Source organism: Plodia interpunctella, chromosome 11, assembly GCF_027563975.2.
Source record: "Plodia interpunctella isolate USDA-ARS_2022_Savannah chromosome 11, ilPloInte3.2, whole genome shotgun sequence".
In the NCBI taxonomy this organism is placed as follows: Eukaryota; Metazoa; Arthropoda; class Insecta; order Lepidoptera; family Pyralidae; genus Plodia; species Plodia interpunctella.
Window position 1 is genome coordinate 6,242,546 of NC_071304.1, and position 22,480 is coordinate 6,265,025.

General features: G+C 34.5%; 1 protein-coding gene across 3 annotated transcripts in view; it reads left to right on the plus strand.

Annotated features, from left to right (window-relative positions):
- stg1 (stargazin-like protein) overlaps nt 1-22,460 on the plus strand; it is a 46,677-nt gene extending 24,217 nt beyond the window's left edge. For all 3 annotated transcript variants that reach the window (XM_053751519.1, XM_053751522.1, XM_053751521.1), the window contains exons 2-6: nt 18,446-18,569; nt 19,464-19,702; nt 20,498-20,590; nt 21,214-21,354; nt 21,581-22,460. In XM_053751519.1, coding sequence (XP_053607494.1) covers nt 18,446-18,569; nt 19,464-19,702; nt 20,498-20,590; nt 21,214-21,354; nt 21,581-22,371 — 1,388 coding nt within the window. In that variant the 3' untranslated portion in view covers nt 22,372-22,460. The remainder of the gene's footprint in view (nt 1-18,445; nt 18,570-19,463; nt 19,703-20,497; nt 20,591-21,213; nt 21,355-21,580) is intronic.
- Nucleotides 22,461-22,480: the final 20 nt, after the last annotated feature.

Genomic DNA, 22,480 nt, shown 5'->3' on the forward strand with positions numbered 1-22,480 from the left:
AAAAATCTTCTCTTAGTGCTCACCTACACTCACCAAATTTCAAATTCCCGCCCAGCAGTTTCGGGTGTACGTTGTCTGTCAGTCAGTTAGTCAGTCAGTCAGTTAGTCAGTCAGTCAGTCAGTCAGTCAGTCAGTCAGTCAGTCCGTCAGTCAAGAGTTTTATACTGATATATACTTACATACTGCGTCCATTATATCTATATCAGACCTTAATCGATAAAAACAATTTGTTTATATTCTGTTTATACCTTTCTACAAAATTTTAAAGTAAATCGGCTCCGTGGATTGTTATTTTAATTTTCCTACAGGACCCCCTTCACTTTCCGGGATGAAATGTCTATAGGATGTTAACCCGGGATTCCGAAGAATTTTTGATTCATAATTAGTTTTTCAAATATCCTACAGGAACCTGACCATTTACCGGGATGAAATGTATCTAATTTTCCTACAGGACCCTCCTCATTTTTCGGGATGAAATGTGTAATATGTTTACCCGGGATTCTGAGGCATTTTTATTCATAATTAGTTATTCAATTATCCTACGGGAACCTGACTATTTACCGGGATGAAATGTATCTAAAATGTTAACCCGGTATATAAGGTACCTACATACCAAATTTCAAGCAAATCGGTCCAGACAGACAGACAAAAAATTCCAAAACTATATTTTCGTCACCTATATCAGTAACTAAGTATATTCCATGAAGAATTTAAAAAAAAATATCCAATGTACAAATTTGGCCTTTTTTCAATTTTATTATATGTATTGAAAAATTAAAAATATTTCATGAAAAGCACGCACCTGTATCTCAAAATCACTAGAGAAAAAGAAAGTTGTGATTCAGAACTACCTTTGTTTAGAGAGTTGATTGTTTTTTAGGTTTAAGGAAACATTACATAGCTCAAAACTTGTGTTCTAAGTAATGTTTTCTTAAACCTCGAATTTAACACCTTCTGTGAAGTTTCTTTGAGAATTCGTAACTCATCAAGAAGTAGTAAGTTAACAAGTTCCACTCGACATTCCGTAGCTAGAAGTAACTTGTGTCAAGGATTGTTTATATACAAGTAACATATACGTATACTTACTTACACACTTATATACGTATACTCTAATACGTGATAAGGTCTCCAAACTGGAAAAGCCGAGTCCTGACTGAGCGAAACCTTGAATTTTAACATTATACAGTAACCTGGAACTGAAGTAACCTGGAAGCAATTACCGGTCAAATAAATTTTAAAAAATATAGTTATTTATGACGGTCACATTCGGTAGAATATCTATTCAGATTAACAAATTTCCCACTAGCCTCTTGTAAGAAATTTGTTAATTTAGATCGCTCTAGAGACTAGAGACTAATAACTAGAGAGTTAATCATTGGCATAAGTAGTTGGGGGCCCGTGGTAAAATCTTGACGATGAGAAAAGCTTCTCACACCACATACCTACCTCATTAGGGCCTAAATAAATAAATTTCAGAGACAAACAAACAATCAGCGAGTGTAATGTACGCTCTCTGATTCAGCGCCAGTTCTAATTGAAGCCTTCCTTCCAGTTCCAGGTATTATTTTTCACGGGGTAGACAGAGTACGAACAGCGTCCCCATGAAAATTTGCCGGACCCGTAAAAAATTTGCTTGCCGGCTTGTGACTCTATAGCTACGCTACTGATGCTAATAAACTTATTTTACATCAGATAAAGCGTATGAAACTTTAATTATAAAAGTATATTATGGACCTAAGTTATCAGCATTTTGTACACATTTCGAATAATTTGCCGAAAGGTGTTTGTTAATTAACAAATTTAAATTGCCTTCTTTTGATAAATGGGTATGTGTTGAATTTGTATCCATAATTGTAGACTTCTACGCGATTAAAAAAACCTTAAAGATGGAAAGAAAGTATGTATTTAGATTTTAATTATACCTTTAACTTGCTGTAACTATGATACTTGTACCTTCTATAGGCAACATATCCTTAACGTACGTCTTTTTTTCATGTTAAAAAGGACTATAAAGTAAGTAAAGCCACGGGCGGAAATTAGAATACATTATTCTAATTTGTGATGTGCAAGTGCTGAAGCAGGTAAAACAGCAACATAAATACTGAACATTGTTTTGCAAGTAAAAAACGGAATTCCCTGGATCCCTGCCTACTTAACACTAAAAATTCGTATTCCAAATGAAAAACTTTCGCCACATTGTTTGTTCGGAATTTTTCAAGTTATTTTCGAAATAAATTAACTGCGGTTACCATTTCCACAAGATGCTCAGTTCTTCTTGAACAGGATTTTTGCAGAATGTAAGGCAACATAACTTAAAAGCAGCTCTAGTACTTTCCTTAACCTAGGTTCTTTTCTAATTTAATGTCATTTTTAAATAGATTATTATGACAGATAATTATGTTAAATACACATTAAAATCCTACACATTGTTATTGTTTCTCATCATCCAAATAAAATCTGAAGCTTTAAAATACGTTTTGTTGAAACATAAGAATGAAGCCAACGGTGGTCCCTGACCAGCCACCCAGGCTGAGGAAAACAACAAGAAAACGCTCAGATGAGAGACAGAGAAGCCAGAAGTTTGTCATAAAAAGGAGCATAAAAAACCGATACAATTAAAAAAAAAGACAATATGAACGATTAAAAAATATTACTCTCACATATTATATATACATTCAGTTATAATAAATGTGTATGTAGCATTTTAAATATACATATTGATATGCTATTAAATCATACGTCACATTTTCACGTCACATCATTTCTTTTTCCGCGGTCTCCTAGTGACGGGAATCATAGTCTAGAATGCATAAAAAAATCTACAAACAAGATCTGCCCAAAACAATTATCTAGTTTTACTTCTGTGTTCGTGTTTTCGTAGACGATTATTCCTTCCACCCTCAACACATAATTCAAGTATTATCAACTTACTATTAGATAGGAGAGTGCGACAGTTTTCTGTGAACATCCGCATTATAGATAACTATTTTATTTCCAAACACATAAGCTTGGAGAAAGAAGATTTATAACTTCATGTTTCACCAGCTATATATATAATCCATCCACCCATGTTAGTAAAATTTGAAACGTAAGTTAGTTTTTCTAATTCTGACTGAACCTATGCAAATTAAAAGATTACTTATGGGATGTGTATGGGCTAAAGTAAATGGTGGTTAGTAGTAGACACATACTGGAAAATGAGACGAGGTACGTAGTAGAAAACGGGACAGGACATGTTGGGTGAAACGGGATGGAACAATTAGTGGAAAACGGGACGAGAAGAGAAAACGGAGCGGAAATCGTAGCGGGAAATTAAACCAAAGATGGAATGAATTTAAATCATATAGAAATCATAATTCTTACAGAACACGCGATAAAATATTACTTTTATTTATATATTAAAAAAAATAATTCACGCGGGTGAAGTCGCGAGCAAAAGATAGTATGTATATATATATAGTATATATAATAGCGAGAATCGATTAATGTAATATTAATGTAATACTAAATGATAAAAAATAATATTATTGCTAAAGTAAATCAACATAATTTGAAAGTTTTATTAAAAGTGAACAATATTAAGCTATTCAGAAATAGCTTAATATTGTTCACTTTTACTTAAAACCTACAAATTGGAGTGGTTGCTTCAAAGGAGACCGGAACGTCTTGTCACATCAATCAAAATCTTGTACGTAAACGTTTTACATCGATCAAACTGGAACGACTTGAATAAAGGTAATGAGATTAAAATTAAAATTTGAAAATATTATGTATTATAAAAAAAATAAAAATTCGTTTAATTTCTTACAAATCGAGTCGAGAGAAAGAAGCAGTGGAGCTCATTTTTTTGTGTCCACTTCGGCGAAATAAATAATTAACTATTCGCAAAAATTTCTGAACTATTAAAAAAAACTTCAACAAACATGGTGTCTTTTTCTTTTAATTTTCGATACTTATTTATTTTAAATAATAACAACTTAATCTCCTACTTAAGTAGGTTCATTGAGCAGTTATATAGCAGATAGTGATTCTTTCACTAATTATAACAAAAATAAAGATAATTTATCTACGTAGCGACTAATATCTTTTATAACGACAGTTGCCGTAGTAAGCCCGCCGAAAGTAGTACTTGGGAGCCCGAGAGTTGTCAGTCTTACAACATTTTTGAGTCAGTAAAAAAAATAACGCATTTGAATAAAAAATAATTTTAACGATCATGAAGTTTTTTAATTTTTACAATAGGTATAAGAAGAAAGCTCTTTTTCTTACATCAATAAGTTAATCAAGCAAGTGTGATTTTCGTCACGTTTCGTTCAACTCAGTATACAAACAAGTTTATCCCAGTGCTTACCCTGAAATAACGCACAAGATGATCAATATTCACGGCTTTGTGTCATAACTTAGCAGCTTTATTTTATGGAAATTCAGAAAGGGCTCTATCTGACAAACAATCGAAAATATTGTTTATTTAATTTAAATATTTTCATTTAGGTAAACACCCTGTGAGGCTGTTTATTGTTCGGTAAAAACAGTCAGCTGTAAAATTCAAGGTTTTACAGGGATATTACAAGGTGTACTTTCACTTACAATTTAAAATGATAGAGGGCATCATTATTATGCGTATTTGTATACATTATTCATTTTATTTTACCACATTTGATGAATATATTCATAAAATCATGTGCAAACTATTTCCTTTCAATGTATGATGTCACAGGCCCGCACAAATGCTTGAAAAAGAAATTTTCTCGCCTCGCATCAATGCGGAATAGGCATTCACGTCTAGTTGGAGAATGTATGGAAATGTGATGGAGACATATCGTATTCTGCCTCTTAGGTACAACACTGAGTGCTCTATATACTTCGTTTTGTATTCACCGTCTTATATTTGATGCTTTTTGTGTGAGAAAACAATGGCATCCATTTGAAGTATTTCGCATTAATAGATACAACGGTAGCGCGTGGATTGTGTTTGTGCGTGCGCTTTCAATAGTCGGATGCGGAACCCAAATATAATCTGCTGGGTACAAATGGATTATTCATATTGCAAGTCGGTTGTTATATTTCAGTCGAATATTGTTTTGTTTTTATTTTTAAATAGGTGGTTAAAGGTTATTTTGCATGTTATATATAATTACTGTTGGACATAGGACTCACAACTCTTCCAAAAAATCCACAATGACCGATTGAAACCAGCTTGCGTCCACTGTCTAGTCGTTTTTCACAGTTGTATAGAATATGGGTCTCACTAAAATCTGGTATAGATTTCTGATACGTTGCTTAGAATCAGAGATATTGACAAAAATAAGATGCACGTAATAAGCACGGGTGAAGCTGCGGGAAAATTTAATGAAAAATAAAATTCCAAAGATTGTCTTTAACGTCCTATTAAGAAATAATAAATAAACCATTGAATGAAAAGATGAATCAACCATTATGCTTTCAAGACATTAATGGTTCGTGTTATGGTTTAAATCCCATGGGATTAAAACTACCATAAGTACCGCTGATATCTTCAAGTCATCTAGCATTCAAAATGCAGGGAGAACAGTCCATATTTCATTTTCGTCCGCCTCGCGAATACACAATGAGTAGGGCCCCATGAATACTAATAGACAACAGTTTATTTCGTTAATCGCCAAACAGGCGACGTAGTATGCATTGCTTTATCTAGAACTATCAGGCAATACCTATTTACTAAGTAATTACGTTTGCGTAGTTCGTTTGGTTAGACTTCAACCACGCGAAATTTTCAAGTTGATAACGATTTAATTTTTTAGATACGCAAATAAATTATTAAAATACCGTATGATGTGTTGTGTATTTTGTATTTTTACATTATGTCAATAAAATGACATAATGTAGAAATACAAATGTCATTTTATTGACATAATGTAAAAATACAAAATACACAACAATATCGATTTATTATAATAATAATGTAAAAATACAAATGTCATTTTATTGTCATAATGTAAAAATACAAAATACAGAACAATATCGATTTATTATAATAATAATGTAAAAATACAAATGTCATTTTATTGTCATAATGTAAAAATACAAAATACACAACATTATCGATTTATTATAATAATAATGTAAAAATACAAATGATTTCAAAATAAATAAACTCTAACTATTTTAAAAGCGTATATTTAGATGTTTACTATCACGCCTCATGGCTGAGGATCGTGGTTGTGGAATGAAACATACATAACAACTTTCTTGGCACTATTAATAGAGTGGTTTGTCATTGCCTTTTCCATTTAATAATCACAAAACAACACACTAGTTAACAACCTGTGTGCAAGTTTCCTCACAATGTTTTCCTTTATCGACGCAGGTGAGGCTATGAAAATTACTATACATGAGTCAAATTTTTATGGAAAATATATTGATAGAATTAAGTGATTTTAAACAGTGAGAGTAAAACCAAGAATGGCACATAGCTATCAATTTAAAACGTAATGGATTCCAGCAGCTACTAGATGGTTTAAAACCCGCATCACCCATTTATTTCGAACAATAAGTGGTTCTCACAGGTTTTTGTTTTTCAAATTAATTTGCATCGACTTTAAAACAAAGACTCTTTGGGTTAAGTATCCAAGTACTTTCGAAAGCGTCTTACCGTTTGGAAACAGTGCAAGATAAGCTGCTTTTGGATTTAAGTTCAACGGCACGCGTCTTAAGTTATACTTAAATTATATAAGTTGGGGCTGATTTTAATCAATTTACTTATTTACCTTAGTTTTATATTTAAATTTTCATGGAATTAGACACATAATAAAAATGATATAACTTACCGAACCTTTTATTTGTTATACATTGTGTATCTGAATCAGAGACTGTTACAGTACATGTGTAAGCTTTGTTAATTTCAGTTAGAAACACATTGAAAAAATAATCATTGTACAGTATAAAACAAAGTCGTTTCTCGATGTCTGTCTGTCTCTAAATATACTTGGATCTTTAAAACTACGCAATGGATTTTGATTCGGGTTTTTAAAAGATAAAGTGACTCAACAAGTAGTCCCAGTATTGCACCCGTGCGAAGCCGGAACGGGTAGCTAGTAAATAGATATACGAAAGTGTTTATAATGTGTAAACATATCCATATTTTCACAGAACATTAAGCACGCATGTTCGTTCAAGAAAGGTCAAAGTATTTATCTTTATAGCTATCGAGAGACGTAGGGGACTAAATGAAACTTTCAACGACCGTGACACAAACACTTGCCGAGCCGCAAGTATTTATAGGGGCCTATTCTATTTGTATTTTTAATATTAGTTAGATGCTAATATATTATCAGGTTGAATGAGAAAAATCAAAGTGCTAAATTCTGCAACCGTACGTCACATGAATAAAAATATCATGGATGTAAATAATTCACACAGACTTTAGCCCCAAAGAAAGTTCGAGACTTGTGCTATGGGATAATAACTTAACGATACTTTATTTTATAACATATAAATACACATATAGATAAACATCTAAGATCGTGGCGTGTGGTTCCGACCTAGAATGGGACCACTCTATATCCTCCCATGAGTGTCGTACGAGACGGCTAAGGGACACACAGACTACGCAGCTAATAGGCAACAAAAGCATGCTCAAGTTGATGTCAGGCAGGCAACCAGTTTTAAAATTACAGCCGAATATTCACAATTTTAAGGTTTTTTTTACACTGATCCCGGGCTTCACGGCTTCACAACCCCGAACGCAACCAGGACATTGCAGAGACGAAAGAGAGACATAATAACCATCCAAGGCCCCAGGTCAATCTGAAGAAGATAATTTTTCATATTTATATGACCGGGAGTCGAACACGGGACTTCTAGTGTAGCAGTTCGGCATGATGACCATTGTAATGCAACGATAACAGATTTCTTCATTTAATTTGGGTAAATTGAATGTTCTAATTGCTAAGCTATGCAATTGACGTAAGGCTAAGTAAGGGTAAATGAGCATGTCGATCATCATAGTCCGTACCAAAAGGCAGGTGGATCTACGTAACCCAGCTTTATAAGTAGGTAAGCGATGGCCATAATCTCTCTCAACTAAACAAGCATTTTTCGGGTTGTTTGGCCAGCTTCGGAGCCCACAATACACTGGGTTTATTTATTCTTTTTTCAGTTTAGTCTCAAAGTTCGACTGGTAAAGATCGCGATATGGTATTAAATAAACTTTAACCTTCGCAGAAAAGTTCGCCATTTTGTCTAAACGTCAGCGATGCGAACATCAAAGTCAACATCAAAGTTGACGGGTGCAACACACCCTTATTATCGTAACATGTGACAAATAGACCTTTATGAATTAATAGATGTTGCAATGCATGTATGGATTACGGATTACACGCTACATACATTATACAAGTAAATACATGAGAAATACACAAATACATACAATCACTTGATGTCGCAACGTTACCTCAGTAATTCCCTTACCTCGGTCGCACACTCACGCGTATGATCTCGGCTCTACCCTGTCATCAGACATTGAAAAACTTTGGCGAATTTGGTATACATTACTGGATTTTTATTGCGGAAAATAAAAGCACTAATTCGCGTCGGCATGTGTCCGAGATCAGCGAAATTGTGAAGCTAGCATAAAGTTTCAAAGCAAATCATAAAGCCTTCGTTAGCACGTGTATTAGTTAATATTTATAATACCTACAATTGTAATTAAAACGAAATGATTAAAAGCTAAAAAAAACAAGTAACTTCCAAAATGCTCACCCTTGTCTTATTTTTGTTTTGACTTTTCCCGGATTATGTCTACGCACTTCAAAACCTACCATCGGAGGATTCTTTTGTACCGAAAAGATATGAAGCTTCCTCAGAATTTCACAGACAGGCATAGTGGGTAAGGGTTGAAAAATACCCATCGTTAAGGTTATTTACAACTCGTGAGTTTTCGTACTCGAACGAAGTTTGAAAATTTTTGCGTAAATAGGATATGAAAAATAAAGAGGTACTTGTATGAACGCTCTCTATGGAGCTCTTATTCATTCTTTGCATTTGTTTTTTTGGTTGTGACATAAACATAAGTTCTAGCAAATTTTTGATATTATTCGGAGGTGGTCTTTTATTGGATCTTGCGAGTTGCACGAGTCAACTTTCACGTTGACATTTGCCTGCCTTACCCTGCGTGCCTCTGATAAAATAGCGTACTTTGCGTTTTTCTGCGCACGTTAAAGTTAGCGCCTAAATTATCCGGTGCAACCCACTCTTCATATTCTTCCTTTCAAACATTCGCACAAATATACCTAATTATTAGAAACAACACGAAAATAATAGTCGAGATGCCCTGTACCAAATAACTGACATAAATTAATAAATATTAATTTCGGAAATTAATTTGATAGCTTCGCTTTGTAACGGGTAATCATTTCTAAGAACAAACGATGATGATAATAACAATCTAGATCTAGAACAGTATGGATCGACTGTCTCACGTGTCAATCAACAAAAGCTTTTACAGTTACTCCAATCGGAGGTTATTCACAGTGAAACCACACGGGGCTGCGAACGCATGTAGTAAAATAATTTTCGAATATTTCATTTTAATCTAGCTTTTGCGGCTTCGGCTGCGTGAATTAAAAACATCATGAAAAAATACCATGAAAGGACAACATCATTAAAAAATCTCACTATATGTTGACATGAATAAAATCTGACACCAGTATTAGCAAGAAAACATTACAAGAAGTCTAATGAACACAACAATGGTTTGGTCTCATGGTACATACATACTACAAAAATATTTTCCTTGACTTGTTTTTAATTCGCAAATTTATCCCTGTGTGGTCACATCGAGAATATAAACCCTTAGAATTCACAGTCCGTGTCGGGTCCCTGGGGACACAAGCCATCGGTAGTTAAGACAATACAAATGACCTCATCTCAACAAACTCATCTAGAAAGAGCCTTTTTGTATTCAGAAAAACGAAAACAGTCATTTTACTGAAAATTGAAAAAAAATATATAATTAAGCTATTTTCATTTTAAATAAGTAGGTACTTTCAAAAAGTCAGTAAATGCAAAGGTTTGTTATGAAGATATTATTTTGAATATAACATTGAATACAAGTAAGCTAATTAAATTTGGCTTGAAGGAAAATACAGTCTTCATAATATAATAATTCGACAACATTGTAATGTCCTCGAAATGTATTGATATAATATCTTTACGTGCCCGCTGAAGATCTTGGGAAAATGCCAATTTGGGAAGATAAGAAGACACCCCCATGGAAGCAGGTACTACATGTTGATTTCGTCAAATGACTTTGTGATTGGGGTCTTAATGTTATTTAGATAGCTTCCGGATGTTGAAACATGTGTGTGTACCTACGTACTCTTTATAATATTCCGAGAACTTATTATTTTTTATACAAATGGTTCTACAGAGATATCTTTCCAGTGGCGCAATTTGTTATGTATTTATTATTTCAATGCGACGCAATTATTTTGTAAATTGCTAATAGTTATATCCTACATAAGTACATACATAACTAATAATATAAATGTGTTTGTTTGTTGTCTCTTCACGCTTCTATAAGCAATCTTGCTTCCAAAAAATTGCATACCTACTTGTAAAGTACGAAGAATAAATAGACCTCCTGAAAAAAGAACTATTTGTAAAACCCTTGGGAAATACACGCAGGCGGAGCTGCGAGCAAAAGCTAGTACTTTATAAGAAAAACAAACCATTATTACCTTATAAGAAGTCGGTCTCTAAAGTCATGAACAGCGAAAGGAAAACAAATTAATAAACCCAACAATCCAACATGAAGCCTTGACTCACCCCATTGCGTTCAAATTACATGAAACCCATCTTTTGCGGTGCTTCACAGTGATTTGTTCAAGTTTCTATAAAAATGGGGAGTAATCGGTTTCTGCGACAAATGAACAATCGAATGGGTTCCATTATACTTCGGGTATTCAGGCTGAGAATGATCGGCGCCGGGTTTTTTACTGGAACGTGAGCCAATGTACAGTTGACTTGCAATTTTCTGGTTGAAATCCAATCTTTTGAATATTTTGAGATTAGCCTCAATACGATTATAATTTGGAATTAATTAGAATTGACTCGATAGTGAAAAGTGAAATGCAAACCTGCACTCAGCCTTAGTGCTAAACTATTAATTCAACCAGAATTATATTGTTTATTTTTATATGCAATCATTCCAACAATTCCTGATACTACTATCAATCCACTGCTGAGAAGGAAAGGCGAAAGTATAAGTTACTTTCGGCTTTCCTTCTCAGCAGTGGTCTTTCCGAAATGTAAGTAATTTTTAACTTTTATAAAAACTACTTATATAATTTAAAACAATTATGTCAGATGTTGTTGGCGACTTGGATAAAATCTGACACCAGTCTTAGCAATTAACACTCACGAAATGAGAAAGGCCAAGACATGCTCAATAAAAACTGGCATTGTAAGTAGATACCTTGAATGCTACTTTTTATATCTGCATTATATACCTAAAAGATAAAAGTGTATAAAATATCATCCATATACACATAAATGTCACGTCATTTGGTAAGGAGAAGGGAGATGCTTTTACGGTAGTGGTTTTGCTGTATAATATTACCAGTTTTTATGCGGAGGATATACATATATTTTGATATATATTATTATGTACGTATATTGAATTTGTAGTAAATATGTTTATTTCAACATAGCTTATGCCCGCGGCTTCGCCAGCGTGAATTTCATAGAAAAAATCTCAGTAATTTTTTTATCCAGTACTCTGTGAGACTATTATATGATTCAAATTCGCATTTTTTTCTCATCTTTAGTTCAATTTCCTGTTTCTCGCCCCGCAATTTTGATTCATAATTAGTTTAACCTGACCATTTACCGGGATTAATGTATCTGAGATGTTAACCCGGTATATAAGGTATCAAACTTCAAGTAAATTTAAAGTAAATCGTTCCAGTAGATTTCGAGTGATGCGCGTTTAGACAGACAGACAGACAGACAGACAGACAGACAGACAGACAGACAGACAGACAGACAGACAGACAGACAGACAGACTAAGTATATTCCATAAAGAATTTTTTTTAAATGTCCCATGTACAAATTTGGCCTCTCTTCAATTTTATTTTATGCATTGATGATATTCTACATAATTTATTATTTATATAGGTATTGTTTTTTTCTTAAAACTTTCTAATTTTAAGATGTTAAAGTAAATTTTACATTACATACAAATCATAATAATCGAAAATAAATATATATTTTAATCTAGCATACCCAAATTTTTTATTTATTGTACTCTTTTTAGAAATTGTGGCTGTGCCAGATGAAAGTGTTAAATAAAACAATTTATCATTATAACGTTTTCTACTTTACACCGCTAACATCTTTGTAGGTATTTACCATCGATATCATAAATTTGATTCTGCAATATGTCGCATTTTGTCACAACCCCTTTACGCAGCAGCGATGATGAATATTAGGGAGGTGTTATTGAGAACAGCGTATCGCTTACGCATTAAATCTACATTTATTACGTAGGTACGTTCATTTTGCGCTGCAAAATTCTTCGCTCGTTCGCCCGTCATTGTTATTGTCTGAGGTTCTTAAGGGCGGATCCAGCCCTATAAAAAGGTTGTGGTCATAGTTATTAAGATAGAATATATAGATAGTTATTATATTAGTATATTAGTATAGTAGATATTTACTATATTAGTATAGTGAAAATCTTTCAAGTTAATATTTTTTTGTAATGCACAAAAGTCAATCAAGAGCTATGCCTATTGCTCAGTGGCGCACCATCATTTTGACGTCTATTGAAAGACAATGCAGAGTCGTGCAGGAATTGTATGGAGATTCGACATACGGCAATGCATATCAGTTCGTTCTACTATCGTTAGTTCGCATTCAGTTCGGACTATCGTTATTTTCTTATCGCAATGGAGTACAACTGAGCAATGTGGGTTGAAGCATGACCATCGTTCTCACAAATCGGTGGATCCGCGCCTTAAGATTCTGAGAACTTGATTGATGACGTGCTCAGCGGGATGAGGGCGCCACCGTCTATGGCGACATAAAAATCGCTCTAATCTCACCAATTGCTTGATTATAGCTGTTAATCTCAAGATGGCAGCTATGTCTCGGCTTGCTTTTTTATCATCCTTGTTTTATTTTCACTCCAAATTGGAGGCATTTGTGACTACTTAACAAAATTGAAACCGTACTGTTTATTTGTACAATAAGTTTTCCTCCACAGTCTATTTTTAATTTAAAGAGTTTCTAAGAAATTAAACAACCCAGAGATTTTAAAAGAAGTGGGATTTTTTTATATATAAGTATTTTTATAAAAATGTGTAAGTACCTAACTTACGCGATATGTGCAAAAAATAATTTCGTCCGGAATATATTATAATACAGTAACTTGGGTCTTATAAAGGACGTTAACGTTTACTTAGGTCCACGGCTGGGATACAATCCATCAAAGTTAACATATAATCGGCCTACTGATATCCTCGAACAAGTTGCCAAGTTATCCCAAAAGGGTCACTGTAGAAGAGTTTCTAATGCGGTATCCACGAAAGTCCTTGCCAAATAAAATTAGTTTTGTGTAGTGATTGGTTTTGTAACTCGGCAGTCCTCACCGCGCTCTTTATATTTTCTACATTTTTATTTAAATCTATATGACTTGGATAAGTTCCGCAAAAACTGGTCAACTAAAACAAAGAATTGGAATAAATAGAAAAAATGGGCAAAGACCCAACAATAGGGCACTAGGTGGCTGTAAATAAAATAAATATAGAAGAGAATATATCCATATAGGTCAGTCACTGAAAACAATTTTGGAAATTCCACTCCTAGGGATTAAAAGGAATGATAAATGAAATGACACGGGTGAACCCACAGTGGAATGCTAGTTTATGTGTCGTTGTCTGTATATAAGTAAGTATATAAACATGATCAATCAAAGTCACACTTATATTATTTTTCTGTCCAATATTAGAGTCCCTTATCCTACATTTTCCCTTTTTGCTCCTATTATAATTCAAGCTTATGGGATAATGATAATACATGAAATATGATTGAGCGTTACCCTTTCTGATACAGAAAATATGAAATGAAAATGAAAAATGTATTTATTAGTAAATAACTGTTACATGACATAATATTGTGCGCTGACACCCACTGAAGGTTTCCTGTGCTGTGGATGGCAGGCTCCTCAGTAGACATTTACAGAGTTATTTACTGTGGTATAAAGACACATTATAATGATTCGCATTTAACTTTAATTAAATGGATAGTAAATATTAATGAACGTTCCGATAATTAGGGTACATTTATAAACATTAAATGGAATGTAAACACTAGTTAAAGTTTTGATAATTAGGTTACAATTATATAAATATAAAGTACTAAAGAATGTTTAATTTGCTAAAAGATAAATTATATTTAATTACAGTTCAATATTCGCACTACAGTAATAGTATAAATATTGTGTTAGCACTAACCAAAGTTTAAGTGGTGACATTAAATAAGCCTTCAGTCTCAGTATAGGTCAAATTACTTAACCAATCAATCATAAACTTCCCAAATGAATAATTGTTCTTGTTTTTAGTATTTCTATCCATCAATAGTAGTTTATTATATAGTTTTGGATCTAGGTAGTTAAAGAATCTTCGGGCAAATTTGGTTTTTGCGCTAGAAACAGGGCAGCGCGGCTGTATGCGTCTTATAATTTGGGGAGGCGTTGGGGTCGTCAGTCTATGGAACCTTGCTAAAGTTGCGTAGACAAATAGTTTACGCACCATACGTTAACTTCTTCGTATAGCGTTATAGTTGGGTAGCGGAATATATAAAACTAGCGGAATATACAAATCATGGCAGCGAGTACATTCCACAATCTTAAAGTACGCGGGAATAGGTAATTATTGATCGGCATAATTTAATTTGTAGTCACTTGTAAAATTGTTTTCTGAATACAAGTAAGGATCGACCCGGTCTGTTATTCTTGTTCGCTGGGGCGTACAAATTCCAATACTTTGTTTCAGACTCGTTTTGCAATATCCCTATTTTTGTTATTGTTTCTAATGAGAGTTTCCTTTGTGAAGGTTCTTTGAATTACAGTCCTAGTTATAAAAAAACAAGAGAACTATATTTAAACCTATTAACTACATCTGTTCAACCAAACAAAAACAAGAACCTAAAGTTTGACGTAGGGATAGAAAAGTACTTAATGTTAAATTGGATAATCCCTTCTAAAATTGCAAAATTTTAGGAAAATGTGCTCCATATTCGGGCATCAATTTTGATTTCGATATTCATCAATGTACGGGAGACTTGATTAAATGGATAATAGGATATTTTTTAGTTACAGATTTAAAGAAAAAAGAGTGAATTTCAACAACGTTTGAACGCGGCGTGTAACGTTTCATTAGAGTCTGAATTTTTTTTAATATAATAATTTTTAATATAATAAAGAATCATTTTTGAAGTGAAAACTTCTTTAGCGGCGTTGTGCACTTTTTGTGATGGGTAAAAAATGTTTAACTCGCGTCAGGACACGTGACCCTGATCGAAAATTCGTAAGACGTCAAAAGTGCACAACGTTAATATTCAAGTTTTCACTTTTTTTTTATTAAATTAAACATTTATAAAATTAACATTGTACCAGTACTATACTTATTTATAAAATAGTATAATTAAATTTATTACTGTGTATGGTACAATTTAATGAACAGTAATGAGAGCCCGCGGCGGTGTTCAAAAAGCCCAAAAACGAGTGAGTAGTGAGTTGGAAAATTCAATAATTCCACGTTAATTTTGTATAAAATTCATGTTTTCACACGTGCCGTTAAAACCAGACTGTAAATTTGTTATGAGTAACACGTAGCCCACGTCATAAAAATATACCTTTATTGACTGCGACAAAAACGGAGCAAGATTCTTAAGAGATGCAAAGGAGAGCACTGTCACTTAATAAAACAACCCCTTGGGGATGTGAAGCAACCGGCTCAATAACATGAGATGATGTCATCATCTCAAAGTAAAAATAACTCGTAAAAATAAAATGAGTCCTATTAAATAAATTGTTGCCGCTACCTTGATGGCATTTGCAACTAGGTGTGTACAATAAATCGAGAGCAGAATGGGCAATTAGTTGAACTCAGGGTCTTCGCTTTCGTGGAAATTCGAGATAAAAATATTGTTCCGGTTTTAAAAAATTCAAAATGTATTGTTTTATTGCGTTACTGTGCTTCAGTAGCGAAAAATCGTTTAAATTAAAATGTAAAAAAATCTATCGTTACCAATTTTTAATTTTTTACTTTAATTTAAAAAAATTATACTTACATACTAAAACAGATGAGCGAGTATAGGCAGTGGAATCAATTCAGTTGCTTGAGTATTAAGACGTCGCTTCATCGTATATTTAATGGCAAATGGCTGTAATGACAAACATCATTTATCTCATCTATATGATATGTTACGATTTTTTTCAACATTAATTTTATGTAAGTAGATAATAATATAAAATAAGAAAAAATCCTCTACAACTCTAATAATATTAAAATATATTATTATTTAATAGTTAGTGTCCCGATTTCGTATAGCGAGTACCTAATATAGAAGAATCATTACAGTAACCAAGAAGCGTCACAGGGTGCGTAAAATATTGGCCAAACGCAAATGAGTTTTATAAGTTATATAAGTTGTAGGGATTCTTGTCTGCGAAGCGGCGTCGCGGGTCGTGATTATGGTTAATAGCACCGTTTATAGCGATCATTACTATTAGAAACTTTGTATTCTCGGAGCATTTGGCGTGGAAGACTGAGATATTGCTGGCAATTTAGTAATGACGTGGCTTTTTGTTTTTACTTGCGTGTGGTAGTATCCTAAAATTTGACACACGACTATATATACTAGTTATAGACTAGTCATAGACTAGTACACGTGGTCTCCGCAGCTAATAGGCAACACTAGTAAATTGTAAAATAATAGCCGAATCTTAAAAAAAAATAATATTTATTATTTATTTCCTAGATTCAAATTATATTTCTGCCCCGTGAGTTTGTATATAAATCTGACTCATACATACTAGTTTTTTATTATTATAAGCATTTTAAGTAAGTATCGTAAATAGGTCTAGAGCTTAGACCTCTTGATTTCCTCTTAAACAAAGATTTGTTCGTGGCTCACTTTATATTCGCTCGCGGCCCATACGTGGGTCGCGACCCAAAGTCTGAGAAACCCTGATCTAGTATTTGAAAAAGTAATTAAACAACCAAAGAAGTCCTTGTATGTGTTTCATTCCACATTCCACATTCCCTCAGGCATAAGGAATATGGCTGTAAGGAACGAAAGAATAATAACTTTAGTGATGTTCCTCATTTCTCACACACTGTATGCCTTTTGATTGAGTAACATTTGGCGTACAAATAGGTATAGATTTTTCAAAGATATCGCTTATGAAGACGTTGGGTTAGGAAATGGCATCTTCAGGGGAGCTGACGTTGGCATTGCGTTCAATTTTTCGGCAAGGGACACGATCTTTGAATATCAATGTCTACCTGAGCCAGCGGTGTAGCCTGGTTATTGTTGGCCCTGGTGTAATAACTATCTGGAATACCACAAAATCGGTTTCGTCGGCGTTTTTCACCAATTGAAAACATTTATAGAATTCATAATTCACTCCAACTATTGAAGGAGCTTCTCCGAAAAAAAAAATCTACATTGAGCTTTATTTACATTTACAGTTAAGTAATGAGCATATGTAATACGAAAAAATCGCTGTGTCGGCCCGAGGGCCCCCTGATCTTTAGACGCCAAGTGCGCAGGACTATCTAACTCTTCGGTAGCTACGCCACTAACTTGGGCCGGGAAATTCTGTTTAGCGGTGTGACAAAAGGTCTCCGATTCACCTCATGCCTTGGATTCCGATAAATACACTATTCATGTACACACCGAAACCCAAATAGGCACTTTGTGCCCATCATTTTCTTTTTGTTTACGGCTAGCGGGGAACTTTTTTAGGGTTCAGCACCTATTTGGTTCCAAATGAAACTCAATATTATGGCCTCACCTTCAATTTAAAATGATAGTAAACATATATCAAGAGTCATAACAGTTTCCTCTTACCTACAATGCTCTGCCTTATAAGGAAATAATACTAGACCTGCCATGTTTAAACAAAATTGTTATATATATATATATATTATTTATATTTATTACTTTCGGTGGAAACTTCCTAGCAATTGAAATATTGGGAATGTTCCAATTGCTAAGACTCTGAAAGTTCACAAATAGGTTATGCACTGGTGTTGAAAATACCGAATTATTCAATCAAAAGTCATACATTTTAGCTTTAGGACTACATTACAATATGACTAGACTGCAGGTATGTTAACAACGACTTGAAAAACATTTATTTGAATAAGTAATTACCTTTAAATAATGTTGTTTCAGTGACACGACGAGGAGGTATGTGGGGCGGGGGTGCGCAGTGTGTGCATGCCTCGTTGCCACGAGGTGCGCGCGCGCAGCCAGCTCCCACACTCAGTGGCGCCATCGCAAGCCGCCGCCCGCCCAGGTAAAGTTATGTACCTTGCATTGTAAATTTGATATTCAGTATATTCTACTGAAGAAGAGATTCACCTATGCTGCTATTTGTTAGACTAGAATTATATTTTAAAATTTATACTATATCGTTGCCATTCTGTACAAATTCAAGTTGAAGTTTTGGCACAATCTATATTTATAGATCAAAAAATATTTTTAGTTATTGACTTTTGATCTGAAATATTCAGCTAACAAATAATTATGGCAAGAAAAGACCAAGAACAGGCATTCCATGTGAATCTACGTATTACATTTAGTAAAAATGTTTATGTATTTTTCTTTATATAATACACATGCATTTTATATCTAGTAATGACTAAGTTTGGCTATATGCCAGCGACTTGCTTTCCAGCATGTGGTGGCGTTTAACTGTTCTAATGGTACCAGATCTTCGTTCTACGAGCTGTCAGACTATAAAGTTAAATAATACTGGTTCTATACGCAATACTTTTGCGAAAGAAAAACATTTGTGCCAACCATACAATCGTCTAAAGGAAATATATCATAGGAAAAGAGCATGGCAGCCGGTCACGGTTTTAAAATCTCAATTTAAATTTTAGAACGCTATCCATAGATAAAAGAAAAAAAGTTTATTTTATCTATGAGGCTATTCAAAGCGTAGCTTTTGAATTTCTCGACTCTTGCTTCTTTAATAAATAACCTAGCTGCCATACTAATAAATTTACTACATACTATTAATTTTAGAATTTTGATTAAAATTTAAAATTCATATAGTTCATAATCAGAGATCAAACCAATATACGCCCTCTGGGCAAGTAACTATATAGAGCTCGAGTTGAGTTGATATTACTTTCAAACACTTGAAGATATGTATTGTACAGTACATGTCAAAAATATTTTTCAGACCAACACCTCCGTCTCCTACCCTCGTCGCCCAAGTGGACTCGTCCGTAGCCTGTCTTTGGCTGCTCACCCCCCTCTCCGCTGGCACGGCAGTAGTTGCAGTACTAGTGGCAGTGTCTACTAACAACTGGCTTCACACTGAAGAGAATATGCTGAATCCAGCATATAACGGAACGGGGCGACACAACCTCATCGCGAAACACACAGTGTCTGGACTTTGGAGGATATGTCACACTGATCGTTAGTGTTATTTATTGATTGAAATTTTATTGACCGTAAAGTACTATTAATTGGTACAAATTTATGACTTATCTTCAGTGTTGACCGAACTGTTCTCTCCTACTGCTCCATAGAGGCCATGAACTCCAGAGAGTATGAGGCCAAAGCGCATTTCAGAAATATGTGTGCCTAAGTTAAATCGACAATAAGAGACTTTTACCCGTTAAACGTCACATATACATCAAGCTGCTAAATATCTATCTAGTCCCATCAATAAATTTCCGCTTTATTGTTGAACTAACAACGAAATTATTTTGAATCTTTTTCCAGTCAGTATAAAAATAAAGCCGCGTTTCCAATGGCGGATGAAACTTCCGCATGTGCAGCCTTTTACAATGCGTCGTCGTAGTTTCCGCAGCTTTCTAGGGAAATGCATTGTGCTCGAATCTCGTCCCACGTTCGCCCCACATTCGTCCCACTTCTATTTCATTTCCATCCGCCGATGTGTCCCCGTGTCCATCACTTTATGACTAGTCCATTTCCGTCATTAAATGCCACTATTGTTGTGTGTTTGTTGATATAATGCTTTGTGCTGTGTATTTCCATATGTCTTGTGTTGTTGAAATGAAAGATTTTAACTTCACAACTGGCTTAAACTTTCGTATGCGGGAAATCAGACAACAATAGTTAAACAATTTTCTATCGTTTTACTCAGCAAAGCTATTTTCACTTCATTTCGTCATATTATGTTCCATATGTTTTAGGTACTTCTGATATAAATACAAAAAATCTATAACAAATTGTGTTCTTTTCCAGCTGGAGGCTTGGTATACAGATGTGTGGATATACCCTACTTCCCTCTGTCACAGCACGCGCCGGATCCGAACGATTCTGCTAACGCGATACCATGTAAGTTCATCATCATAGTCATATACTTGACTCTTTTCACCAGAAGCGAATGAATAAAAACTTCAAAATATTAATTAGGTTCGTATCAGTTTTGCACGACGATAGTATTAAACCACGTGCATATCCTATGGACACAGTTACTTTTTTCGAGAATGTCCTGCTCCGAATCTCCATACTCTAATACTGATGTTTGCGAAATTTCAAGAAGATTGGTTGAGTTGAATAGGTAGGTAAAAGATACATTGTCAATATTATGTACCTATCTACTTTTTATGTGTACCATTCCTTATTATTTTACTACTACCGCCATCTAGTAGCACTATATATTACTAATGAACTGAAAATGAAAATGGAATGGTGAAACTGAGTAGTATCCATTAAGTTCAGTATTCTTAGTTATGCTTTTTCGCATAGATGGCGTTGCGTATTATTTTTTGTTTTACTTCAGACGAGTTCCGTTAGAAGCCGCAACAGTACGAGATAGCACAGAAAAAAATTTTTTCGTAATGGTTCTAAATAATGCCTTAAGTACAAAATCATTACTTTGAATTTTAGAACATTTACGCTTACTTTGAAAGAGAAATCTTCCCAAAATCTCTGAAACGATTCGTTTAAATTTTCAGATATTGTAACCAGATCGGCGGCACCTCTCCTGCTGGCAGTGCTCACACAGGCAGTTGCATCTTTGTGTTGTGTTCTTGGACACTGCGTGAAAGGGCGACGACTATGTACCTTCATAGCTGGGGTGCTGTTTATTATTTCTGGTAAGAGCTGTCTAAGCTGGTTATTAATCCTCTATATTACCTTTAATCCATTTAACTATGGCGTCATTCATGCCAGATTCATTCCAGAAAAAAATTTGCTTCTTGCGGTCGAAATAAAAAATCAATCTCACCTTACCGAAATAATGTTGTAAATTACTTGTGGTATTCGAAATAAAAATCTTTTATCATTTAAGATTTCTTATTCAATTATTATTTTTCATTTCAGGTCTCATCATGTTGACTGGGATCGTCATGTACATATCGGTATTCAAGTCACAAGTAGGCCACAAACTGTATCACATGACCTATTTCAATGCCCCTAGGATGTCATACAGTTACGGATATTCCTTTGCATTGTACATAAGTGGATTTATAGCAGTGGAATTGGCAGGAACCTCGGCGATTTTTTTATTCTTACAATGGTATCAGAAAGATTGGATTACAGAGTTATCAGAAAAGGCCAAATCAGATTGTCGAGCGTGGGATAGGGAATATGCTTTTACAGATTTCAGAGAAAGGGACTCAACTTTATTGGAAAGGAGAATTATGAAGAGAGACACATACCCACCCACCGGGTCATCCGCTGCCACTCCTAGAGAAACAAGAAGATTTGTGTTCGACGGGGATGACGTACCACATTGCTCTATACATAAAAATAGAAAAATTAATTTAAGCTCAGGATCGTTAAAAGACCTGTCTTCTTCAACGTTATATGGTTTTCCAGCAGCACCAAGGCCGACTGCATGCGATAACTATTTCGAAGAATTCAAAGATGTACCACAAAGTGCTAACACGCTGAGTGGACTAAGAAGTGCGTCGATATTTCAGTCACAAGCCTCAGTAGCTAGTGGAAGATTTTTAGATACTTCCACAGTGGAGCCACCTCCTCCTTCTCGTGAAGAGGAGCTGGTCACGTTTGGTGCTGGAGCGAGAGGTGGGGTCCATGACGACCCGCAGCCTTCTCGTCACGACCGCGCAGTTGGGACGGACCCTTATCGAAGAACTACACCTGTCTGATATACAAAGCCGGGTCCTCAGCATCCAGTCTAAAAGCATATCGATAAGTGATAAAGTAACAGTGCTTTATGTACTAATTACACGTAGACTCGAAAAAAACTGTACGTTT